Below are 23,202 nucleotides of genomic sequence, written 5' to 3'. Positions count from 1 at the left end.
TCTTTTCCATTATGCGTTGCTGAGTCTATGATTAAACAGATCAGCACAGTTTGTGTGTAATGTCTTGTGGGTAAAAACCTTCTTCTTTTGTGTATACCAAAAAAAAACCCAGACGTTTTATTTTTAATTTTAACCAGGGCACCTCCCATTATAATATTGGCATAGACTATTTAACCAGGCTATATTTATTATAAATTATTTTATTAGAAAAGCACTAGCTAGCATAGAAGACAGTCTATGATGCTAACCATGGTGATCAGATGTAAACATATGTGGGTAAATGAGGTGCATATTTTCAAACTCAATTTTTATGTCTATTATGTATAAATTAACAACAACAACAACAATAAAAACAGATAGGTCAGTTATTTAATTATTTACATTGATATATCTTTGTATGAAACAATGCACCAAAGAGAAACATTACTCCATAAAAGAATGCAATAACCACTGTCATTTACCCAAGAATGTGCAAGAATAGCGTTTGAAGTGTTTTGAAGACTTTCTCCAGGACATATATATTTATTTAATTGTATAAGATGTCTTCAGAAACATTAGCATTAAATTGTCACTTTACAGTAAATTACACTTTCCAGCATTACAATACCTCTTGACCCTACCTAACACCTTTTGAATAGATTGTAACACTGACTAAACCCCAGGCCTCCTCACCTTTCAACAATACCTAAATTTACTGAAGTACTTGAGGCTGAATGAGCACATATATTTACAAGCAACCTCAAAAATATAGTGAAACATCTTCCCAGAAGAGTGGAGGGAAATCAATTACAAACCTTATGTCCATATAATGTATGTTGTTTGAAAAGGTTTTCCATTGCGTGGTTAGTTTGAGTGAAAGCTGACACAACCACTGAATGAAAGTGAGATTTGCCTAATACCCCCTGGGGACAATTGATTTTGTCTTTTGATATTTGTCTATGGCAGAAATATTATTATAGAAACATTACAAACAATCTGTTTAATTTCAATCAAAATGTGAACATTATCTCAAGTTTCAGAATGCAGGACAAAGGACCAAAACACAGTTGAAATATCATAGATCATTATGATTTCCACTACCAAACCAGTTGCCTCTGGACTAATGTACCAACATATTGCAACGAGTAACCTCTTGCTGCTTCATTATAAAAGTATGTCTTTTATTGATTAGGTTTTTTTTACAAGCAAACAGAGAATGATCTAAAATCTCTCAACAGTTTCTCATAGAAATATACACCATATACTCCCGTCTTCACCATCAGTAGAATCCATTTATTGAGTTGCCATTTAATTAAATTCTTCAAACATCATATAGAGCAATCTCATTCACAGGAAACAACAACTTACCTTTACACATATATTTGTCTCTCATCCAGTCACTCTCTCACCCAAACACACACACACACACACACACACACACACACACACACACACACACACACACACGTAAATTCCCAATTTCTTTTACTTAGAACTCTTTTGCTCCGTTATTACATCATAAAACTATTTCGTACCACAGAGTCTGACAATCTTAACTGACAGATGATCGGGGACAAGAGAGTTGGCTGTGTATCCACAAAGAAAAACAATCAATGAAGACATAATCCTAGGGATGACAGGGATGAAGAGAAAGAGAAAGAGAAAGAGAGAGTGAAACAAATATAAATAACAGAGGAGCTCTTGCAGCCTCAGCAGCATGGAGACAAAGGCATAGAACAGAAATATTTTTTTTTTCTTTGAAGAGTTTTGAGTCTGTGGGTATAAACTCCCATGAATGTTGCTCTTTTGTCACTTTAAATCATTTAAAATGAAGAATGAATAAATCCAGTGTTGAAGTATAGTTTTTTTTCTCAATGTCTATGATGCTTCATTTCCTTCCTTTGGTCCCAAAGAGTCTTAATCTGTACAATCCCATCGCAATCCAAGCAGTTTGAGTCTCAGGTTTCACATAAAGTTGACAGAATATGGGAGTAAAAATTTGTAATATAGGTTCATCAAAATCGCTGTGTTTTTTGTGCTTTTGTATGTACAAAAAATAAAATGAAAAAAAAAAAAAAAACCAAAAAACAATCATACATGCATGGAAACATTCTGAAAATCTACACAATAAAGCTCTCTGTACAGTACATTAAAGAAGAGACATGATTCAGGACTCACAATGGACTTTAAATCACCATAATAAGGATTTTGCCCTACTTTGCCAATTTATTTTATCCCAGACATTGATTTCAATGATTGACCGATCTTATAAAGCTACAGTAAAAAAAAAAAAAAAAAAAAACAAATTCCACTTTATACTGGATATGGATTGGTGTCTATGCCTGTGTCTAAACTGACTAGTTCAATATTCCGTAAGCAACATAAACATGGTCCCTTATAGTAATGCCAGTGGTGAACAGTGACAACGTAAATTTGTACTCTTTTTTTATCAGTTCTTTTGTTTCATTAGGGGGAACCTTGACTTCAATACATTCAATGCATTTTAGAAAATCATTCGGTCCTCACTATTTTAAGGCGAATGCATAAATTGTGTTAAATGAAAAGCTGTTGCGAGACCCTCAAATGAAAACCCACGGTTTGAGTTTGAGAGATTATGTACCAGTGTGTGGTAGCTCAATGGTTAAACATCAGACTTTTAATCTAATGGTCATGAGTTAAAATACCAACATTGCCATGGCTTGGCCCTTGAAGAAGGCCCTTAACATTTAACTGCTAAGTACGATCATTGTAAGTTGAATTGCCTAAGATCCTCTGACAAATGCCATAAATGTAAATTTAACAATAAAAGACCATCTCCTTAAATAGGTCTTATGTGCAGGAGAATGTAACACTGAACTGCATCAATTATTACAACATAGGCTAGTAATTTTACAAAAGCAAGCACTTTTTAATATTTACTTAAGCCAAAGTGTAAAATGAGTTATTTTACTTTAGCAATAGTCAAGCTAGGGTTTTGTTATTTTACTCAAGTACAGGAATTATGTACTTTTGTAATAGAAAAGTGGTGGCTTAGTGGTTAAGATGTAAAGGTTGTGAGTTTAAATCCCAGCCACACCAAGATGCCACTCCTGGGCCCCTGAGCAGGGCTCCTGGGCAAGGCTTAGCCCTTAACTCCACAGCTGCTTAGTTGTACTGTATAATTGAAATACATGTAAGTTAATATGGATAAAAAGATCTGCCAAATGCCATAAATGTAAAATGTGCTGTGTCCATCTCTGTGTATCGAACAACGTTTCATATCTTATTTGTTATGAAAAGACTGGGTTTCATTCAGGGATGTTTTAAGAAGGTTCTGAAATTGAACCACTTTGCCCTCTTTTGAATTAGTCTTACTTTTACCTTGCAATCAGGTTTCATTTTGATATAAACAGGTATTTGATATATGTAAATACTTTGTGCTTGGTTGTGATCCAAAAGCATTTATTGGTCTTTGAATAGTAGTCTCAATCATATGTATTTAGAAATACAAATACAGAAAATACAAAATCTCAAGTGGGAAATATAATTTCTGAGGTTTTTATAATTTGCAAATTTACCCCCGAAGAAGTGTTTATAAAAGCAGAATATATTATCCATGTCCTGCCTTGGGCTTGAAAGGCCACTATCTGGTATTGTAGAAGGGAGTTAATTATCTAAATAGAGTCATTTGTTAGAAACTCGTAAAAGCCTCGTAAAAGACTGCAACAATGCGCTCTCCCTGGAGCTTAGCATTGAGCAATTGGCATAAAGAAATAACCGTAATGTGTTTAGCATATGTGTTGAATTATACTTTGGAAATGTTGTGGAACAAAGACAGTCAATATTGTCACCGAATTGCAGTCTTGTTGCACACATGCTAAGGTGTTTTTCTAATATCCAACATTATTTGTTTTTGTCTAGACAAACTTTTTTTTTCTTCATAGTGAGTAAAAAAAGATTTCTCACTGTGGGATGAATAAAGGTATATCTTAAAATTAATTGAAAAAAAGGCAAAGAATGTTGTATACTGTGAATAATTGATATACATGGGCAAGGGTTGTTGATGAGACATGCTGCAGAAGGCATTGAGAAAGAGAAAGAGAAACAGATAGAGATGCAGCAGGGTGGAAGTTGGTGGAGGGTGAAGAATTACAGCAATTTAAAATAGTCCTGCGATGCCGATAAAATGTATATATATTTTTTTAAATACAGTCTCCTCCCACTGACACCCACGTCCATCCCTTGCATGTCTCTGTGCTTTATTAGCTTGAGTGAAATATGTTAGATAAGCACCTCTAAAAAGCTCAGGGGATTGAGTCAGCATAAGTACAGAATTCCCTAAAGGAATCAAAATCTGATGCAATTTCCTTTTAAAACAGTACAAAAAAACGGAAGAAAATGACATGAAGCCATACACAGTACTGTGCAAAAGACTGAGGCGGTGTTGCAAAGCAAATACACCTTCAAAACCAATTAAATTGAATATTTCGATGATGTTTTAAATATGTATCAGTGGAGATTTCAGTGCATTTTTATAAGGAAATTAACGGGTATGATTTTCTAAGCAGCTTGGAGAATTCACTAGACACCTTTACACCAACAGCCCTGATCATTTATTTATTTTGTCTATGTTTCTATGTATTTCTATTCTATTATTAATTGTTCTACTTTTTGTTTGTTTTACTGACATTCGAACATTTTCAGATTTTCAGAAATATTTAATTTTGGTTGTATAAGTAAATCTTTTGGAGACTTTTACCCAGTAATGCACGGTATGTGTAAGAGAATGCATATAAAATATAAAATGATACATAGTTTTATTTAAATTAGATTTTTTTCCCCAATCACCACTATACCATATACAGCTGCATATTTAACTTATGCAACAGCATTCTGATAACCCCCTTTTTACTTGGTTATCAAGTTATATATAGCAAACATATATTTGGTGGTACAGTAGGTAGTCAGTTAAGAGAATAATATTAATCTGTCCATTCCTGTCTGTTCCTCTTCCAATACAAGTTACTCATGCAATCAAATTGGGAAACTTATCAATATGTATGTATTAGAAACAATATCAGATTGATGTTCTATGCTTAACAGAAACCAGAATTATAAAGCTGATATTGCCTGTTATTTGAGATCCTTCTTTGTTAATTGTGCTTTTTACCTTCCCCTCCTATATCCGACATGCACACGCGTACTCACACACACACCATCTGTGGTGGAAGAAGTTGAAAGCTGGCTCATAATCAGTTGGTAATGTTGATAAGCAAACATGTTCAATAATGGTCTGCCAAAAAAGTACAATGTGCTTCAACATACTGTCAAGAAATCACCCAGTCTTCTTTTTCATACATTATTCCACTAATTATCAACTTGTGATGACTATCCTAATTAATTGTGACATCCTTCTGCTTTCAGACTGATAAAAGCACTTGCTTTCTTATAAGGAAAAACCAAAATACCTTCTTCTCACTGTAGGTATATATGTATATTAGTATTATAGAATAATTCTCTTAAGGTTCACTGTCCATTTCCTGATTCACTTAGATGCTCTGTGTCTTTGACCAATCAATCCACTGGTGATAACAATTAAAATTACAACTGGGATCTCTCTCCAGAAAAAAAAGTGACCAAAAAGATGTTTTCATGTCACATTCAGAGTCAGCAATGGTATTTATTTTCAATGCATGATTTTCTTTCTATTTCTCTTCCAATTTCCATGATTGTTTCTGATCAGATCACTTGCTCTCCCGTTCCTCGCGTGTTGGTCGTATCTTCATTTCGGTAAACTTTAGCGAATATTGCCAGCCAGTCCAGGATGACCACTCTATTCCGTCAGCGTAGGACGTGTGCTGGCCATGCAAGTACTGGCCATTCAAGTTGGACATATGACAGCTGTTGTACCACCATGCGCCATGGTAAAACGATGCACAGTTGTTCTCAGAATGATCGTTGTCACGGTCCTTGGTTGTAAACTTCATGCCGTTGTGTTTCACCAAGGAGTCGCCTAAGTGGGATATAAAACACACATACACACACAGAGGAAATAAAAAGAATGGTAAAACTAGGCATGTGATAAAACAGAACTGAGAGAATGTCTATCTCTCTTATGCTTAAACAAACATAAACACACAAATACACACATATGCAAATACATGCACTATGTCCCCTGTCTTATCAATTTAACCAAATACCCTACGTCATTTAAAAGTGATCAAGGTCGCATAAGTTAGTAACATAAATGCAGAGGCAGAGATGCAAAAAGTCCTTGTCCTTCTGAAGGCTTAGACAAGAATGGATCACTTTGTTGAGGATTTTCAAAAAAGCTCAGGAATGACCTTCTTATCTCGTCATACAATCACCTCTCGCTTTCTCTTTCGTACACAGGTATACACAATGATCAGCAGCCAGGCTTGGGTCATACGGACTGCAGCTTTACAAATCAACACAATGTCATAACATCAGTGTCATGAAAATGATTAGAAACTCCTCTAAAACAAAGTGAGAAAAGAAGTGAGTCAGTGACAAATAATATACAGAACATCATTTAGATTTTTTTATTAATTACTACCCAGCATGTGATTAAAATAGCAGCCACAAGCATGGAGGTTTTAAATGCAATTTTTTGCAGTTCATTAAAAGAATAATAAAATATATAAATTAAATTTTAAAAAGTAACAACACTTCAGATCACCCTTGTTATTTTAATGCACCAGCACCCCACCTCACTAGATTTGAAACATGACAGCATATTTAGTGTGGCATTGAGTTGTGGTTTAGTGTTAAATAGACTTATAAGAAACCCTGACTTGAATTAATGCTAATAAAATATAAATAATAATTATCTAATCTAATTATTGATAAATATTCCAGAAATACTTTAAACTTAACAGGTATAAAATGGATATGTAGAATCTAATAAAAAAAGGTTTCGACTACTATTTCAGGAGTGCCATGATGGTGGCTATGCTACCTAAACTAGCATAATAACTTCAATAAAAAAAACTAATAAAAAAAAAAAAAAAACGATGGAGAAAGAGCATTTTGGAGCATTAAGCTTCATGAGAATAGATTCAAGATATAAAAACCTAAATATAACAAAAGTTAAACAATAATAAATAATATACAATAGACAACAAATTTCTGAGTAAAAATATAATTTGTCCTAGCTGACCTGTTACTATTTCAAAGAGATACCTATGAAACCATTTTCGATTCTTCCTTTACTTCTTAAATTTTAAGTTCTTCTTTGTGCCACTTTCTCTTCGTTTGCTGCTGTACTTCTGGCCCTCCTGCTTCGAGACGACTGCAGCATGCACTCAAATTTCCTCCACTGGTTTTTGTAGAAGCCCTTCTGTTCCATGTATCCCAGGGGCCGCTGCAGTAATTTTGCCTTTCTGGGTCATAAGCACAGAAGAATTTCTGGCACTCAGGGTCCTGGCATTTATTATAGCCATGACTGCTGTGTGATCAAGACCTCTTCTGACAGATAAACGGGGCCATTTTTTATTTTAATTTACTTTACACCAATTATTCTCACAAGGGATGTGAATACACTATTAGTAGTGGTTCAAATTAACGTTGTTTTGCATTTTTTGCATATTTATTATGTGTATTGTAATGTAAATTGTACTTGTTATTGCCACATTGTTTGTATATGGTTAATTGCTTAATAAATAAATAAATAAAAAAGACTGTTGTACTACCTGTATATCTTGAATGACCGGTGTTTCGTCCAATGATCGGTAAGTTTCCATTTACAACCTATTTCCTTTTCCAGTTTGTCTGACTTGTCGTTGTGTTTTTTTTTTTTTCATGTGTTTTCTGATTTGTTAATTTGTTTTGGGATTTGTTAATTTGTTTTTTAATTTGTTAATTTGTTTTTGCATTTGTTATTTGTTATGTAGCACCAGGGTTCTGGAGAAACGTTGTCTCATTTTTACTGTGTACTGTGTACCACTGTGTATAGTAGAAATGACAATAAAAGCCTCTTGACTTGACTTATTTTTGTTTTTGGATTTATTATTTTGTTTTAAACTTCTCGGCCTCCGTACGTCTGGCATGAAAGTAACACCTCATTTTAGAAAAAGAACATCATACCAACAGTAAAATATGGTGGTGGTAGTGTGAGCCATCTGTTCATGACTTCAAGCTGAAGTGAATTTGGGTTCTGCAGCAGAACAATGATCCAAAACACACCAGCAAAAGACTTTGGAGTGGCAAAGTCCTGACCTGAATCATATTGAGATGCTGTGGCATGACTTTCAAATAGGCTTCAAAAATTGCTCGAAAACCCTCCAATGTGGCTGAATTACAACAATTCTTAGGGGGCAATTGTTAGGGGTTTAGGGGGCAAACACTTTTTCACACAGGGCCATTTAGTTTTGGATTTAGTTTTCCCTCAATAATAAAAACCTTCATTTAAAATCTGTATGTTGTGTTCACTTGTGTTATCTTTTACTAATATTTAAATGTTTGATGAACCAAAACATTTAAAGTGTGACAAACGTGCAAAAAATAAAAACGTGTTTATGATTACCCAAAGAAAAGATAATAGATAATTTGTAGTGTTTTCATAAAATTCTTTGGGTTTCATCTGAAAGCTAAAGCCATGGTCTGCACAGAGATTGTAAAAATTTAACAGGATTTCATGATTAAGTTTATTGAGCACAATAGTGGCATAAAATATTAGCCGTAAAATAGAAAATGGTCTATAATAATTAAATAAGAGGATATCCCTCCAAAATTACTAAAAGGACAATGCAAAAAATGATCATTGAGGCTGCCAAGAGACCTTCTGCAACACAAAAGGGCTGCAGGAATATCTGGCAAGTACTGGATACATCTTTTACATGACAACATGCTTCCATAACCATTTGACAAACAGTGTAGCAAATTGTGGTACAGATTGCTGAGACTAAGTTAGACTGTCCTGGGTTTAATTCCAAAAAATTATGTTTGAGAGCATAGCAGGAAACATGTGGGTGGAATAGTCATGCGATAGACCTGCATTTCATCACCTGGATCCAGGGATCTAGTCAAAATAAAGAGATTGATTGATAGCTCCAAATACCAAATTGTTTTTTTAGCAAGCCTAGCAATCCTTTTTTTGGTAGACAGCTGAGAATGAACAATGACTCAAACACCTAATGTATCTATTTCAGCAAAAGAAATCACTTCGGAAGAAGATGTTCAAGATGTTTTGGAATGACCCTGTCAGAGCCCCCATTGCAATCCTATCAAAAACCTGAGCCACAGAGCGCTTTAGCAAAAAAAATCTCTCGCAATCTTGTAGCATTTTTGCAAAGAAAAATTGGAATAAAATTGCCAAATCCAGATGCACCAATTTGATAAGTTTTTACTCAAAAGAAATGAGGGATGTATTGCAAGGGAAAGGAGATTTAACAAAATATGACAAAAAACTATGCACTCTTATGCAAGCTGGTTATTGTAGTAGCTTTTTGAATTCTGTTGGTGTCATTATAAAGGTGGGAAAATGATCACAGTTTATCATTTATTGTTCCTTTCTTTCACAAAACCTGCAATTTCTATAATGCATGTGTAGACGTTTTTTGTATATCCACAGTAGATGCAATACAGAACCACCATTTAAAATCAGAAAATTATATTTATATATTTATCTGGTTCCCTGCTGGTCTAGTGGTTAGGATACGGCGCTCTCACCGCTGCAGCCCGGGTTCGATCCCCGGTCAGGGAACCAACCCCAGCCATTAGGGTTGCACAAGCCAGTGCACTCTTAGTGCCGGTCCCAAGCCCAGATAAATGGGGAGGGTTGCGTTAGGAAGGGCATCCAGTGTAAAAACGTGCCAAATCAAACATGCGGATGATCCGCTGTGGCGACCCCTAATGGGAGAAGTCGAAAGAAAGAAATATATATATCTATTTATAATTCACAAATTATAAATATAATTTTGGATATTTTTATCTTGTCGGCTGCCAAGATGATTTCTGTGAGGGCTAATTTGTGTAGCTTGAAATAGAAGCTGCAAGCATTTCCCTAGGCATCTGAACCGTCTTTGACCTCTAAATTTAGTGTGATTTAAAAAGAAATTATTTTAGGTTTAGAATACCTAAGGCTGTATTTTGCTGTTCATGACTTTGAGAATAACCAATTCATTCTGCCTGCATGGTCTGTCTAGGCATGTAGTATTTAAACCTGATCACAATGTTTTGAAACAAAGCTCTTAAACCCAACATTACAATTCTGTTGCGGGTTTGTGGTGTATACCTCCAATGTTCAAGATCATAAACTGTTTTTTTTTTTGTATCTTTCTTTAACTTTTTTTCTGTAAGTAAGAAAGGTGGTTCCTCTCATGATATGTTTTGTTTTTTGCTCCTAATGCAGTACTACTATCTGCAACATTACAAGAGGTAGAGGAATATCTGACATGTTTCTGGTCACACTTATCAATCTATTTTAGAAGCCCTCTGTCAGACAGCTGAATAATCTGTAAGATACATTGATCCAAAGCACAAATTCAAGAAACAAAGAAATTAGGAACTTAGAAAATTTTGGAATCCATTTAAAGAGTTTTTGTAATTTTTAAAAGTATTTCAAACAATATGTTTTTGAAGACAACAGACAGCTTTCATTTCCATTAAACAATAAGCAGTAGCAGTAATAATATCCATTTAAATGATAATAAAACACGATTGTAATTTTTTAATTTTTTATCATTTATTTGTTTATTTAGTTATAATATAATATAATAAAATATAATATAATATAATATAATATAATATAATACAGTAAAACCCTATTGTACAAAGAACTAATAGTACGAGAATACGAAGATACGAGCGACCTTACTCACAAAATTGTACCCTATTTTGCGAGCAAATTTCAAAGGAACGAGCAAACCTACGCTGCCGGTTCCCCGCTTTTGACCAAGGGTAGCTCTCGGTCGCTCTCATTGTTCAGTGCCACAAAAACTTTTTTTACTGTTATATTTTTATTTCCCTAGAAATCTTGAAAAATGTTTTCCAAGAAAATCAGTGATGGTGCTAGGAAAAAGCAAGTAAATAGAATTACAATTGAAACCAAGAAGGAAATAGTGGACAAGTGCGAGCCTGGTGTGCGTACTCGTGACCTATGTCAGCAGTATGGGGTGTCTAGCTCTACCATAAGCACCATAGTGAAGAATAAAGTAAAAGTTTTTGGAAGGAGAATCTCCTTCTCTTGACCACCTTCCTTCCTCTCTTACCATCCACCACCATCTCGCACTCGCAATCGCAATCAACCACTACCACATGGGTAAGTGTTAAATTATGTGTACCGTACCGTACGGTACTGTATTTTTATTAATTAATCTTTATTTTTATTACAGTATTTTATCATCTTAATATTAATAATGTATTTCTTTGTCAGTACAGTAATTTGCAGTGTATTTGTTTGTTAAAATAGGCTACAAATACTTTTTAAGTGCAGAAATAAGCGATTGAATGAGGTCTTGGAACGGATTAAATCGCTTTTACATTAATTCTTATGGGGAAAATAAGATTGAACGTACAATCAATTGGCTCTACGAGCAATTTTCACGAACAAATTATGCTCGTCTAACAGGGTTTTACTGTATAATATAATATAATATAATATGATATAATATGATGTAATATGATATAATATAATATAATATAATATAATATAATATAATATAATATAATATAATATAATATAATATAATATAAGCCATCTCTTCACTTTGTGTTTGAGTATTGTCACATTGGAAGAGGTTTGGGTCTTCTAATTCAAGTGAAGTTAATGCTACCACATCTAATGTCATCCTATAGAATTGGGTGCCTGCAACTGTGTTTTAACAGAACCACATATGACTGGAAAAGTCAGATGTTTCAATACCTTTGTCCATATAATGCATGTTAGATATTCTGTTGAAGCTATATCTTATAAACTAAAAATAGCCTGGACACATTTTGCTGGAGAATAGATCATTTCATAGGAATGTTTACATAGTTGTCATAGACATGCTTGAATTTAAAATGAAATCCTTTTGAGAAGAATCACTACACGACTTTATTTTCTGTCGTGTAGTGCTTTCTTAACTTGCACATCTAGAAATAATAAAAGGACGGATAGGCACTTCATAAATTTGCTTGACTGGAGCAAGTGTAAGATGTAATATTAAATAAATAGATCCATATTTCACATAAACTGCTGCAGAGCTGATCATGTTGACCCCATGAGCTGTCTAGATACACCAGACAATCTAAGCAACCCTATGATTTAGACGATTGCCTCCAGCAAGGCTTTTGAGTGCAGTTGTTTGCTTTAGGGTTCTGAAGCAGGATGTGTTTGATTATGCCTGAACAACTGACAACAACTATTTTAACATTAAAAAATAAAAAAGCAAAATCGTTTACAGATATATGGCATATATATTTCAAAGAGACTTGCACATATATTTGACTTTTGCAGCTATTTGTGGTTCTTTACCAAACTGTTACCAAAGTTGAGGGCACACAATTGTGTCTGGAGATAAGATTATTTAACTGCAATTTTGTTTGTTTTCATAATGCTATTATTTTTACTTAGGTAGATGCTAAACTCGGTTTCATTGCTGAATACCTGTACTATGCAAAATCAATAAGGTTCTATCTATACATAACCATTAATACTTGCCTGCAGTGCCAGTATAGTCGCCAACAGTCAGTGGGTAGCCATCATCCTCAGGGTCCACAGAGAAAAGTCCAACTCCAAACATGTCATACTGGGCAAATGCTGTACTGTTCTCGAAATCTTCTAAATCAATCCTTAACTCATAGTTTGCCTGGATAGATAAAGCATGGATCTGCCTTAAACCTGTAAAAAAAAAAGTTAAAGAAAGTAAACCATTAATTCCGTCCAGGAATCAAAAAAGCAATACATAACCAAAAACCTTCCTATCATGAATAAATGCTATAGTGTCGGTCCTTCTTAAGAACTTTATATAATTTGGATTTGCTGCATCACTGAGCTGGTGTCTATAATGTTTCTTTTACTGATGCAGCAGGTCCGCTCCAAAGGTAAATGTGAACAACCTGAATATATTTGGCATGCATCTGTGCAGCTCAGTCAGATTTCACTCTAATCACTTTTATATTGAAGCTGCAGCAAATACCAGAACAATTCCATCCATAATTTGACAGACTTCTGAGTGACTGTTAAATGTTGAGAAAGTCTGAACAAAACTCTGACCATACAATTAACTTTTTTTTTTTTTTTTCAAAATGCCACATTTAAATGTTTGCATATTCGTATTATTTACAACATTTCCCCCAAGACTCAAACAGATGTAATCAAAACTTTTAGATAATTAACTGGACTGAGCGGCAAAATAACCACAAAGATAATTTTCCCATTGTGCAAATAATTGCTTTCCCACAGTGTTTATTCTCTCTGGGCAGAAAATTCTGAAAGGTATGTCAATATTTATGCAAGGAATTTTGCAGAAAATTTCAGAAATGGTTTATACACATTTGAAGTAAATTTACCGGCCTCTCCATTTCAGAGTATGCATATGAAATATTGCTTGATTCTTCATGAGGCGAAATAGCCAACATGTTTTTTTTTCTTCACTGGCCTTGTGTTTATTGCCTCTAAATATAATCTAAAAACAAGATTTACAGTGACTGTCAAAAGTTGGGAAACACCTAGTCTTTTATCATTTTTGTGTTTCTTTTGTTCATATGCAACAAATTAGGCAAATTTACAGTATGACGATTTACTTTGACCAAACAAATGTTAAACCTACGCTTTATTTTCATAAAAAGATTGTCCCATAAGAATATCAGCTTTCCACACACATGGCATTTGAGTGTGGAGTGCAGAATGCATTCGTCACAATTCAATGAAAATGCATTTTTAAACATCTCAAGTTTCAATGCATTAAATGCAATATAAAGACATTTAAATGACAATTTCACTACCTTTTTACTATACATTTTGGCTCAGAATGCATTTTGAAATACACATAAAATTTTGCTACAAATATATCATGGTGTTATGATGAAAATGCAATACTAATTGCCCTAACCATGAGTGTAAATGCATTTAGGACAAAAAACATTTAAATTATCATTTTTCTACTATTTGCTTGGACATGTATGACATATTAAATCAATTTGGGCAATACATTTTCATTTAGCAACTTATAAAGCATTAAAATTAGTATGTATTTGATATTAAAACCACTGTTTGAACTGGTAAATGTAAATTACATCATTTATTTGTATTTTCCTTTAGCACTAAACGTTGCACATATAGTAAATAAAAATTCAAATAAAGAACATTTCCATCTTGTATATTGCATTGCCATTTTCAATATTGTATTTTAAATTGAATTTTTACTACCTATATGCTTTCATATGACATTCACTGTAAATATAAAACCATAATGATTCACCTCTAAAGCATTAAAAAATATCTAATCGTATACTGCTTCAACATATACAGGATACAATATATCCTTATACATTTAACAATGAAATTTTTTAACGCAAATGCTACATTAATATTTTGAAATCACAATGTGTACATAACTTACTTTAGTACACACACAAAGAACTATGCTGATGATTTATTTATTTTTTTTATTTTTTATTTTTTAAGAAATATTTTGAAGGATAAGCTGACCAAGCACTAATTTGATTCAGCTCACAATGCAACTCCTCTTTAAAAATTAAGTCCTTAAAATATGCAATGCTTCTAATCAAGATGGCATCTCCTCCATGTAAAGATACATATATAGTAAATTAACAATAATATTATTAAATAGTTGATAATTAATAATTTTTGTAATTGAGTCATATTGTGTATTTAACTGACAGACATTAAGGCTAGACTTAATTAAAGCACAATGGGTTTAGAACTGTGATGTTCTATATTGCTTCTGTGTTAGGAATGTTATAATGTCTCTATATTACTGCAATGTTATAAAGCTGGGGTCAGAGATTACACAGCACCCCTGTAGCACCAAGGGATAAGGGCCTTGTTTAAGGGCCCCAAGAATGGCAATTCCATTGCTTGACACTTTCTGATCAGTAACTCGGAGCCTTTACCACTGAGCTTTTACTTCTCAATGGTTTATGCTGGCATCAGCACTGAACTGTTGTTTTTCATCAACCACTGCGACTTACAGGAATATGTCCCATAAACGTGTTGCACCTGTGCCAAGTTTTTTGTATGCAAACTCATGGTCTAGTGCATGTTTTGCTTGGTCAGTGTTGATTGTTGCTCTTATGCTTATTTTGTTCCCTAACCTAGTTACCAGTGGTGGACGAAGTACATATACCATGTTATTCAGTAAAAGTAAAGATACACTAGTTAAAATATTACTCCAGTAAAATAAAAAGTGCTCACTTTAAACTTTCACTTGAGTAAAAGTACAAATATATTTGCCTTCAAATGTACTGTTAATCTGCTTAATCAACTCAGTTTATGTGAATAGACTCTAATGTTTCTCTTAGCATACCAATCTATTAATAGAATGATTTTAGTGAGTCAAACACTGATTGATATCTAATAAAATTATTATATGCCCAAAACCTTTTTAACTACTAAAAAAAATAAAATAAAAATAAAGCAAATAAGGGCAAGGGTGTTGTGGCAAGTTAGAGTCAGGAGTTTCTTTCATCATTTATGCCTCTCTATATGTTCTATGTTTTGTATGTTTTTACTCCTAATAAACAAATTTTGAACTTGCATCTGCCTTCGCCTTCATTACAACTTCACATAGGAAATTATGTTTAAGGGGTCTCTAATGATGTGCAAAATGAATATGATTCTCTATTAGTGATGTTTAGAAGCTAAGGACAGATAAAGTGTTCATATGTATTCACCCAATGGTAAGCCAGAACATGCACTGACCAAAAAGACTTATACATACATACAATATTTACTGCACATGCATGCTTCGAGCTGACTTTGGAGTATTACGCTTTTATGGAAGGACATAGAAGATATCCTTTCCTATTTAGATTGTGATATATTTACTCCATTCTAAACCCACCTGACAGGAAATTATGTGTCCTCCCACAGGATGCTGTGTTTTGTCTTTTTTGTTTCTAGTCTTGCATTCACACAAGGAATACTAAGCTTTCAAGTGTATAGGATTCAAGGCCTACCCAAGGACAAACATAGCATACTGCTTTTTGGACACATTGCTGTTGACCTTCCCTTTAAACTAACAAGATGCCCCAACACCCACACACAAGTAACACCCATGCAGCCTCACATCAGGTCAAAAGAACACATCTGCCGTGTAGTGCATATAAATTAAGGAATGTGTCATGTAGTTGCTTCTCATGATAATAGCCCTTCAGCCATACATATTATACAGTATGATTATCCACTACATTTCTTTGTGAATCACAAAGATCCAGTACAGATTCAAGCAGCCTCAATTTTACAAGCAACTAATTTATTGCAAAATCTTCTAATCAGGATGTTACAGATAGGCAGAGACAAGACAAACACTGATCTTGGTCTATTTTAGGAAATAGGCAAAACTGTTTAAAGGAGGCAGCATGCATGTTTGACAAAAATTGATGTGCATTATTAATTTATTTTTTGTCTGAAGTACTAAAAAAAAAAAAACCCAGAATATACCATCTATGCCCATAGACACATTTGTTTGCTGAATGCATGGATATGCTTAAGTGGGTTTCATGGTTTTAGAAACCAATAATCCAATATGCATTTAGCTAAAGAATGAAAACCAAGACAGATTTATTTCTATAGTAGATACCATAAGAGAGTATACATTTAAGGCAGGAACCATGTGGGAAAAAATGAACTCTGCTAGGCACATTGAGAAAAAAAAAATTATGTATGTATTTGTGAAAAGAAAAGAAAGCAGATTAGGAATAAATCATTCTTTGTCGTGTTATTTTACTAATAAACAGCATTAGGTATGATTGGATTTAAAGAAGTTCTGCGTTCACTTATGATTTTTCCGTTAATGGTTACTAGGTTACTAAACAATCATATTGTAAAGTATATTGAGAATTTTAAAGTCAACATCGTGTACACTCTCTCTTGTTTTGCTAACAATTTCTGCACTATAGCAGGGCACATTATGTTGCTGAAAGGGGCCACTGCCATTAGATTATACTGTTGGTGTTTACTTCAAGGTGTGTATTTCAACAATGTTTAGGTAAATGGTATGTGTCAAAGAGACAAAAATACCTAGCAGAACTTTGCCTAGAGCATCACACTGCCTCCTTCCAACAGTGTATAATGGTGTCATCTCTTGTGCAGATAAGCGCAACCAGCAACATGGTGCGAAAAAATTGGATTAATCAGACTTGACAACCTTTTCATTGCTCTATAGTCCAGATCTGAACATCTTATACCTATTGTAGGCACTTTTGGTTGTTGACAGGGTTCAGCATTGGCAATTTGACCAGTCTGCAGCTATGAAGCCCCATATACAGCAAGTTATGATGCACTGTGTATTGTATAACAATGTTCCCCATTCAGGAACTTGAGCTGCTCTGGGGTGTTCCCACTTTACGTAGGTACTAACCACTGCATACCTGGAACACCCAAGAAGACCTGCTGTTTTGGAGATAAATCCTTGCCAAGATTTAAAGATGCTTATGGTTGCCAATTTTCCTGCATTCAACACAATGAGAACTAACTGCTCACTGTCTTTGCAAATCTGTCACCAGAGAATTAGCCTCTATCAATCTTTTAAACTGTTTCATTATACTGTGCAATCCTTGTGTTGGCATAATTATTCCATAGTTAAATGAATTTATTATAGCTTAAAAATTGATTAATGCAAGTGTAAACACACATATTGCAATAGTAAAAGCCATAACACAAAAAAACATATACACAAATAATAATGTAAACATGTATTGAATATTCAAAACATTTCACTGAGCCTATAACTAAGCTTTAAAATTGATTCATATGCATAAACAGACAAAGACATATATTTGTTAATTGATGTGCTAAATTAGCAGTAAGTTTTCACAACTCTCACAACCTGGTACTGTCAGTGGTGGTTTTCACACTACGCAGCAAGTATGCATGAAAATAGCGAGTGTCTTTTGTTCATACACTTACAACTTTGCAGTATAGTGTTGATTTTGATACAAGATATTGTGTTTTGTGTAATTAAAATAGCATTTATAGTTTGGTATGTTTTGGTGCATTTTGTGGTGGTGCCATGCCTTTCATCCCTAGAAGTGTATCTACAAACATTTAGGTCTGTATCTATGGAAACCAGTGGAAAGTATGAGCATGAATAAATATGATGCATATTGAGCATTTGTGAAACTGGACTGGTCACTTTTATGAATAAATTCCCATAAGTATGTTTAAAAGGGTTCCAAGTGCATGACACACCTGGCATTTGTGTTGTATATTTTCAGAGAGAGGGGGAGAGGAAGAGAGGGCGAGAGAGAGAGAGAGAGAGAGATAGAGAGAAGAGATTTCAGTATTTTCTATTCTATAATTTAGGCTCCTTCTCCTTCTTTTCTTTTTAAAAAAAAATCTAACTTGATTTTGGGGAAGTGTGTGAATGGGAAGAGGTAGCTCAGTGTATAAGATCGATTTTCTTGGAAAGTCAGGGCTATAAAACCCAGCCCGATCAAGATGGGCCCTTAAGAGAGGCCCCTAACTTTTAATTGCTTAACTGTATAACTGAAATAATTGTAAATTGTTCTGAATAAGGGGAAAATGATAAATGCCATAAATAATTAACTATTTTGGTTTTATTAAAAAAAGATAAAAATGCCTTTTTTTGTAAATTATATAAAAACTAAAACACGCCAATTCTCTAGGAAAAGCTCAACGACTCATTTATTGTAATTTCACCTTAACACATAAATAAATAAAATAAATTACACATAAATAAATAAGCAATGCCCAAATTGAACTGAATTTTTGTATTAGAATTGTACAACTATAAACAATGAAAGAGATTTCAGTAGTCAGACCAAATGTTTCATTCCACTCATTTTCTGATTTCATTCAGTTCATCTCCTCCAGGCCTGCAACAAATATTTAAATTGACTAGTTATTTCGATTAGTTAAAAAATTTATGTAAAATAGTTGTAAAATAGATGCAGAAGAAAACATGCCAGCACTTACAGAATATGTAAACTTATCAAGCATTCATTTACTAACATTTCAGCTCACACATAAATAAATAATAAATGGCATAATTATTTTGCACCGTACATTGATAGACGAAATTAATGTTTATATCATTGGAATGTTTTTTCTGGACTCACCCTAATAGTAAATCAGCTTTTGGATATCAAGTAAAAGTTTGTTTTAAGAACAACTGCCAGAAAAGAGAAGCAACCTGAAGTATGTCTTCCTTGTACCCTGAGAGGTGGTGGAATCAGTCAACCAGTGATTGAGGATTGGAGAGAGACCTGTGCATAGACACACAAATGTGTGGTTTTTTTTATAAATTCCAATATGTGTATTTTCTTAAAAGTGATCCAAGTGCATGGCACACATGGGCATTAGCAACTGACAAGTAGGTTTATTTTCATAGAGAGAGAGAGAGAGAGAGAGAGAGAGAGAGAGAGAGAGACCAAATGTTTAATATTTTCATATTCTGAATATAATTAAATCTCCTCCAGGCTTGTTTCAAATATTTAGATTTAGAGAATGAGTGTGTTTTTGTGTATCTTTTTTCTCCCCTTTGCTTTCAAGGATGGAGAACACCAAGGGTCGATTTGCAAACTTCAAAATAAGTGTTTGTGCTGTGCATATTTGTGTGCCTTAAATTGCTAACATTCAAATGCTCTATTGTGCAGCACCAGGACAATTATTACATCTTTTGTTTTTTGTTTTTTTTCAAATGAGTTTTAAACAGCATAGTGGTTTGACTCAACACGCTTGACCGCTCACGTATTTGAAGATATAAAGTGTGTTTTTGTGTAGGTGTGGGAGCTTTGTAAGATTCTTTTCTTCTTGATTATTGGTAACTACTGCTGAGAAAAATAAGGTTAATACTCTCAAGCGGTCACAATTACAGTAATCTCAGGACTATTTTCATACCACACTTTCATTCAAGTGATTTGTTTGATTTGACTTCATACAAATAGGACTATGCTTTCTTACTGTTTTCCAAAGAAAGAACTCAGATTTCAAACAGACATAGTCAAACGTATGATTCTGTAAACCAATTATATTTGCAGTTACATTTATAAAATTTGGCAGTGTTGTATTCAGGCCAACCTACACAAGCTTAAAAGTCTCTATCAATAAATATTTTCTGATGCTGGTTCATTAGGACACACACTAAGAATATCAGTCTAAAAGTTTGCTGGGAAGAAATATAGTTAGAAAAGCAACTTCTTCATCTTTTTTTTCTTGTTAGTTCTTTAAAGTGGAAGTGCCTATTGAACTACTGCTGGAAGAAATGTGTCTTTAGATGTCACTTGAAGACTGCTAGTGACTCAGCTTTTCGGATATCAAGCGAAAGTCTTTTCACCACCTAGGTGCCAGAAGAGAGTCTTGAAGCTTTGTTGTACCCTAAAAGATGGTGTAACCATCAGTAATTGATGATCGGAGGGAGCATTGTACATACACACTGACAATACTATAATGTGGATATACCAATAAGTGTAATGTTACACCATAATGAATAGAAGACTATAATAAATTATAAACAGTAGCAATACAATCATTATATTCTTGCTTCAATACATTGCATTCATTTAAATATAAGCTATTGTATTGTTCAGGAAACATACAGCGTACATTTTCTTGTCACTGTGATTTTAAGAATGTCAAAAAACAGTTTGGTAACTTTTTTTTCTTAAATGCCATTTAAAACCAATGCATTCCAATTCACTGAATTTCCATCTGTTATTTTTATGTCCATGTCAAAGATATCTCTCATGGAAAGATGCAATTTAAAAACAAAGTCCTTTATCTCTTACACTACTTGCACACAGCCAGTTTTTTTCCTAGACAATTATGAGGCATGCTGTTCCTATACCTCATTAACATTAACAATGTTTGGCAGATGCCCTTGTCCAGAGTGACCACATCACTTAAACACACAACCATTCCAATCTGACATCTCAACCACCGAGCTACCACTTCAATAAGTGGCATCTGCTGAACTGGAGAATATGGGCAATTGAGGATCAAGAACAATTAGCAAGTGAACCTTCTGAAAACCTGCTGCCTCATCAAAGTAATGTCATTTAACAGTACAGTCATATAAAAGCATTACATGTCTCACCATGTCTAGGCAATCTATGGGATAAATTAGTCTAATAAAAATCACAACTGACCTCTTACCAATTATTTTATATGTCAGTAATAAATCAGAACGAAACATGATTTCCTATCAATGCTGTGAAAGGGCCTAAAGGTATTTTATCAACTGATCAAATCAGTCCAATTAAATAACCCTTCAAATCAGATGTATTGAATAGTTATATAACCTTACATAACATATACACTTTTTTGAACTTGCTTATGACCAATCGAAAATGTGGCCTTTGTGAACCCTATAAACGCACACAAAATTAATTGCTTTAAAAGCTAATGCCAGTCCTTTCCATCTTACGTCAATTGTCAACATTAACCGTACTAACCATATTGAACCACAGTTTTGCTAACACAAGACAATGACCAGATTCAAATCCCACCACCACCAAGCTGCCACTGCTGGGCCCTTGAGCATGGCCCTTAATCCTTCTCTGCTCAGTTGTAAGTCGCTCTGGATAAGGGTGTCTGCCAAATGCTATAAATGTTAATGTAATTGACCACATTAACTGTGCCATGGCAGTAACTAAAATTATCTTTTTCAATTTGTGCACTTGAATGGTTGAATAGGAAACCATGTAAACATCGCATTTTCTATCTACAAAATGCTTGAGTTAGTGACCTAAACAAATTAAATAACCAGAGACAAAGTACTGTATTTAAATTCATGTAACTTGAAATGCAATGCTTTTTTTAAGCTGTAAATTAATTCACGCCGAGGTCGTGTCGTAGCTTCCTGTCTTTTACTTGTTTGCCGCGAGTTCCGTGTTTGTATTTCTGTTGGCATTTTCAAACTTAAAACTTTACAATTTATGTATTATATATATATATATATATATATATATATATATATATATATATATATATATATATATTATACATTATACAATATTTACAATGTGTGTCTGCCTTTGGGCACAGGTGAGGACTTATTTAAGTTGCAAACTGTGGAGTTTGAGCTAAAGGCTTTGGAGAAACAGATCCACGACCTACAGCACATGCAAAGCATGCCCAGCTGCGAGAGCGGAAAGCTTTGCTGGAAACATCCCGGGCGGATGCTAACCCCTCCCAGGTAAATTCTCGGGTTTGAACCTAATGCTCCCAACACCTCAACTCCGCATGTTTCCCTGGCCAGGCTCAGTGCACCTAGAATGTGGCCCGCCCAGGTATCGTTCACTTCGGCACCGGGGCACCATGGACCCTGGATGCGGAAGATGTGAGCCAAGCCCTGGTCCAGGATGTCTCCCCCTCCATCACCACCGGCCTTCAAGGTCTCCGTGCTAGCGGAGCCAAAGGTATGGTTCACACTCACTGTTTTTTCTGGTGCTCGTGTTCTCAATGTCGCTGCGCAGGTACCTGCGATCCTGAACGAGAAATTCTGAGCTGTTGTACTTCATGCCGGAACGAAGGACACCAGGCTGAGGCAAATGGAGATCTTAAAGAGGGATTTCAGGGTCCTGGTGGAGATGGTATGCAGTACATCGAGGATCGAATGAGGATCATAGTGCCAGGACCTCTTCCCACTTTCAGGAATTGAGAAGTTTAGTCGACTTTTTGCACTAAATGAATGGCTTCAGTCATGGTGTCGAGAACACAAACTACTCTTTATTATTTTAAATCATTTGAAGTGCTTGTTCCTGTCAGGGAGCACCCTGTGTCTTCGCCCGCACCTGCCCCGCCCGCACGGAGCTGCTCGCCTGATTACTAACACGGTGCACCTGAGCTCCATCAACCACGCACATATAAGCAGCCTATCTTCACTCCCACTTCGTCCGTTATTGTTTTCCCACGTCACGCTGTCTGCATCGCTATTCTCTGGCTGCTGCCAGCGCCCCGTGGATTACCATACACAGACTGCCATTTACATTCACAGGACTGCAACGCTTCGCTGTATGTGTGTTTGTCTCCTGAGTAATACATTAAAGACTTGTAGTGCGTCTACTTCGGCTTCCGCCTCATTCTCCGCATCA

At 34.7% G+C, this 23,202-nt stretch overlaps 1 protein-coding gene across 3 annotated transcripts in view; it reads right to left on the bottom strand.

The window, feature by feature from the left end:
- Positions 1-1,139: 1,139 nt before the first annotated feature.
- The window catches only part of fibcd1b (fibrinogen C domain containing 1b), a 169,924-nt gene continuing 147,861 nt past the window's right edge, over positions 1,140-23,202 (bottom strand). For all 3 annotated transcript variants that reach the window (XM_046839692.1, XM_046839693.1, XM_046839694.1), the window contains exons 7-8: positions 12,623-12,802; positions 1,140-5,971 (exon numbers count right to left, since the gene is read on the bottom strand). In XM_046839692.1, coding sequence (XP_046695648.1) covers positions 5,703-5,971; positions 12,623-12,802 — 449 coding nt within the window. In that variant the 3' untranslated portion in view covers positions 1,140-5,702. The remainder of the gene's footprint in view (positions 5,972-12,622; positions 12,803-23,202) is intronic.

Source organism: Silurus meridionalis, chromosome 25 (assembly GCF_014805685.1).
Source record: "Silurus meridionalis isolate SWU-2019-XX chromosome 25, ASM1480568v1, whole genome shotgun sequence".
Classification (NCBI taxonomy): Eukaryota; Metazoa; Chordata; class Actinopteri; order Siluriformes; family Siluridae; genus Silurus; species Silurus meridionalis.
The sequence above is the reverse complement of the archived record's forward strand: the minus strand, read 5'-3'. Positions and strand labels throughout refer to the sequence as shown.